The sequence below is a fragment of the Bactrocera oleae genome, chromosome 6, assembly GCF_042242935.1.
Source record: "Bactrocera oleae isolate idBacOlea1 chromosome 6, idBacOlea1, whole genome shotgun sequence".
Taxonomy (NCBI): domain Eukaryota; kingdom Metazoa; phylum Arthropoda; class Insecta; order Diptera; family Tephritidae; genus Bactrocera; species Bactrocera oleae.
Window position 1 is genome coordinate 907,395 of NC_091540.1, and position 4,277 is coordinate 911,671.

At 36.4% G+C, this 4,277-nt stretch overlaps 1 protein-coding gene across 1 annotated transcript; it reads right to left on the reverse strand.

The window, feature by feature from the left end:
* Positions 1 to 2,812: 2,812 nt before the first annotated feature.
* Positions 2,813 to 3,331, reverse strand: LOC138857717 (uncharacterized). The gene is made up of 2 exons (XM_070111334.1): positions 3,292 to 3,331; positions 2,813 to 3,093 (listed from the first exon to the last, which is right to left on the reverse strand). The coding sequence occupies exons 1-2, from the start codon at positions 3,329 to 3,331 to the stop codon at positions 2,813 to 2,815; spliced, it is 321 nt and encodes a 106-aa protein (XP_069967435.1).
* Positions 3,332 to 4,277: the final 946 nt, after the last annotated feature.

Consider the following 4,277-nt stretch of genomic DNA (forward strand, 5'->3'; position numbering starts at 1 on the left):
GCTCCCGCTGGACAAGTTTGGCTCCTTCAAAATTCTAGTTTAATATTGCTCTCGTTAGCAGTAATAAATACGATATCAGGAGAGTACCTGTTTTAAAAAAATCAAATGATAAGGAAATAGGTGTATTCTATTCTTCCTTCCAGTGGAAGGTTCAATGTTCACAAATCAAATCCAGGAAAGAGGTTTTAAATATTTGTTGTTTGCTCAAATTATAAGAACTTTATCAAGAAACTATAAAATAGTTTTAATATTTGAATTTTTAACTTTATTTACACACTGTATATACTATACATATATATTTATACACATACATAAGTTGAAAAACAAATTTCTTTCATGTACGAAGAAAATTATTTTGTAAGTTCGAAAAATTAATTTTCAGCACCATTAACTACAGTAATTAAGCATACTTAACTGAATTGAAAATAGATCTAACTACAACTTAACACGAGTCTTCGCTTTTAGCTGCTTTTGATCTCCTTACCTCGATGTGAATTCGATTTAGTTTTTGAGCCCCAAATAATTGAATTAACTAGCTACTACTAATATGAATTTGAGTTTTTATTACAAATACTTTTTATGCTCAGCTTAGATATTTAAACTATTTAGTGGTTCACAAGCAAAATAATTATATCAGATACACTGAAGAAAAAATATATGGTAAGGGTTAATCCAACATAATTAAAGAACTAAAGACGACTTTTAAATAAAAATTAAATTAACTAGGAACAAATTCATACTCAGTACCAATACCAATACCAATACCAACATCAATACCAATACCAACACCAGTATCAGTACAAAATAATCAGTATAAGTACCAATAACAATACCCTTATCAAAACCAATACCAATACCAATACCAGTACCAAGACAAATAACTTTACCAAACAAAACAGTACCAATACCAATACTAATACTAGCACCAATACCAATAACAATATCATTACCAATACCATAACCAATATATATAGCAATACCTATATCAATACCAGTACTAATACCCATACCAGAACAAATAGACCAGATCTGGATCCAAGGCAATCGTGGGTATAACACATTTTTAAAATAATATAAATGCCACTCGGGAAGTTATAAACCAGGCTTTACTAAGGCCAATATCAACGCTATGTTTTAATACCAGGTCTCAGACTAAGATAAGTAATGACAACACATACAACCAACAAACCCAATTTCATGAGTAACCACAACTATGATCATGAAACCATGACCCCAGGCAATGCTAATTTTATGTAGGTCAAGATCAAATGTAACTCTAAGTGAAATAAATCGTTCGAACAACCAATTATTTTCCCTTCATGCATCAATTTCGCACAGTGTGTCATCGCCAACTGTGTACCCACTTGAACTCAACTGATTCGACACATGTACGAAGTATAAATCTATATCGATCTGTCTATTCAGCAGCCTATTTGACTGCCTGGCGGCCGGCCATCCATCCATCAGTGCACCAGCTACTAGCGAACCGAAACGAATCGCGAGCTGATCGATTCTGTACACACATGGATAGCAGCGCATAGCAGCGCAGCGCACTGAAACTAAAGCAGTGTAGAAACGGAAAGCTCACATGAACCGAGCGAAAAGACTGAACCGAAGTAAAGACAAGTGCTAGGCACAGCAAGCGAAATGTACCGAACCAAAGTGGCAATATACAGATGTATGATGCGACTCTACGAAACGTTGCCGTGCGATGGGATGTAATGTGGTACGCGGCGCAGCATAACTGGGGCTAACAGATTTGCCCACCGCCAGGCAGGCAGCGAACACATTCGATAGGCCGCATAGTCGCAGAACCGCCTGACCGCCGCGACACCGAAGGTGCTTCCGCTTGAACTACGTTTTACTTCGCGTTGATCAGCCGTGCAACAAGCATGTAGCAACCGTGTATCCGTGCCACAAAGCGCTGTGTGGCAGACAAGCAGCCAATAAGCGCAGCTACTAGACGATGCTCTTCTCTGTGGCAAGGTGCTGCGTTGGCAATTGCTCCATAAGTTGGGTGTAGGTATGTCTGTGTGTTTGTGCGACTGCTGCTGTTGTGTCACCTTTTGTGACCATGCAGGGCAAGTGCTGGAGCATGGATAACATGTTGGAGTGCAGTTCCCAGGGCCGAGAATACGTGTGCGCATGCGCGTCTATTTGCATATGTATGTATGTACATATGTTTGGCTGCCGTTGTGGCAGTGGCAGACAGTTGGGATTTTCTGTTAGGCCACAGACAGACAGATAAAGGAACAAGTGCATTGGCAGCACAAGCACTAGTCGATAATAAAAATGGGCACTAAAGCACAAAAGCGAAAAAGCAGACAATGCGCTGAGTGGCTTTGTGCCGGTAAGTGGCAAGGATGGGCAGTAGCTGTCGATGTGCAACGGCAGAAGGCATATAGCTTTATAGCAGAAGAGCGGATTAAAATACTTTCGAATTCTAAAGAACTATTTTCTCTTTGTTATTTTTATTTGTTGCCAGCTTTTCATTTCAACTAAAATTCACTGGCATTTGGTGTATTGTGCTGTGGTCCTTTCTCTTGCTAGACATTTTTTGTTAGTTAAGTTCAGTGCTGCTAATGTATTTGGCACTAAATGTGTTTAAAAAATGGCACACAAACAGCTCCACATTTTATTTTCAGTATTCAGTTTTATTTTGACTGAGTTGTTAGATTTTTCACTTTAGCAGCGCTAATAAAATTTTATTCAACTTGCTGTACGTTAATTAATTTTTTTGTGATAAAATATCTGAATTAAACCACAACAGAGCAATACTACAAACAGATTGTACGACCTACGTATTATAGATTCAGCTTTTGATTTCGTAGGTTTTTTTATTATTGTCAATGCCATTATCACTACCATTACCATTACCATTATCATAATCGTTACAAATACCATTATCATTATAAATATCAATACCAATACCGGTACCATTATCAATACCAATAGTAATAGCAATAGCAATACCAGTACCAATACCAGTACCAGTACCAGTACCAGTACCAATACCGATACCAATACCAATACCATTACCATTACCAATACCAATAGTAATAGCAATACCAATACCAGTACCAATACCAGTACCTGTACCAATACCAATATCTCATTAATAAATATATGAATTTGACCAATATACCAATGCTAATACCATATTCCAATACCAATCCCTACATATGTACATGTGTATATCAAAAGCAAAACCAATATGTCATTAATAAAATATTTATATGCATAAAAAATCTCATTAAAAATGCCACAAAGAATTTTCGCATAGCTTCTTACCATCGAATATGCCACTGATTTGTGTTGTAGCGCCCGGCATTGTGCTTTGTGTTTATGGAAATGTTCCTGGTAGGCTGACTGTGAAAATTGTAGTAGTGCGGCACTAAGCAAAAATCAAAAATCGAAAGCATTTGCGATTTCTGCCACTGCAATACCAAAGAAAATCAAATAAAACAGAAATAAAAACAACAGCAGCAAAGTTGTGAAGTAAATTTAATTACCAACACGATTACAATTACACTTCGACTTCATTAGTTATGTATTGCTGATTGCGTTTGTAGTTTTTCTGCCTGCAACCAAATGCGCTTACACAAATTTAATACTCTGCTCATTGCATTTGACAGTGTGTGTGTGTTTGGGCTCATCTCTCTATTACTAACATGTATTCGAAGAAAGATGCATTCCAATAACGATGTTAGTAAATATGGCTGCTATAACAAATCATAATTTTGATTTTCTTGCCAAGTAAAATTTATTAAAAGCTTAAGCGAGTTCGTGCCTTAAGTCTTTCGTCACTATTCCCATTGATTTTGTGTATATGAGTATTTTATGTAACATTTAAGTGGATGGCGCATAAATACAATGGAATTTGAAGCATTATTTAAAATATAAGCAATATAGTTTGGAAACGACAACAACAACAAAATATAATATATAAAGCGTATTTTAATTTTTATTTTCCAGTTACTGGTAAGACCGTTTACTCTATGATCCACACATAAACTCAATATATTCCACATAAGTAGAATTATCTATATATATATATATATTCTGCTAATATCGCCAAAAAGTATAGAGCAAAAAGCCCTATCAACTTGCAGTTATAATTTGGGCGTCATTTGCAGAACATTTAGCGTCTATATTTGCACAAGCATATCCCGCGCAGCTGCGTAACTTTGTGATTGCTGTTTTTGTTGCTGTTGTTAGCAATCCGCTGACCGCTAACAAACGTGCAACAATCCATTGCAATGGCATGCCACTTACAA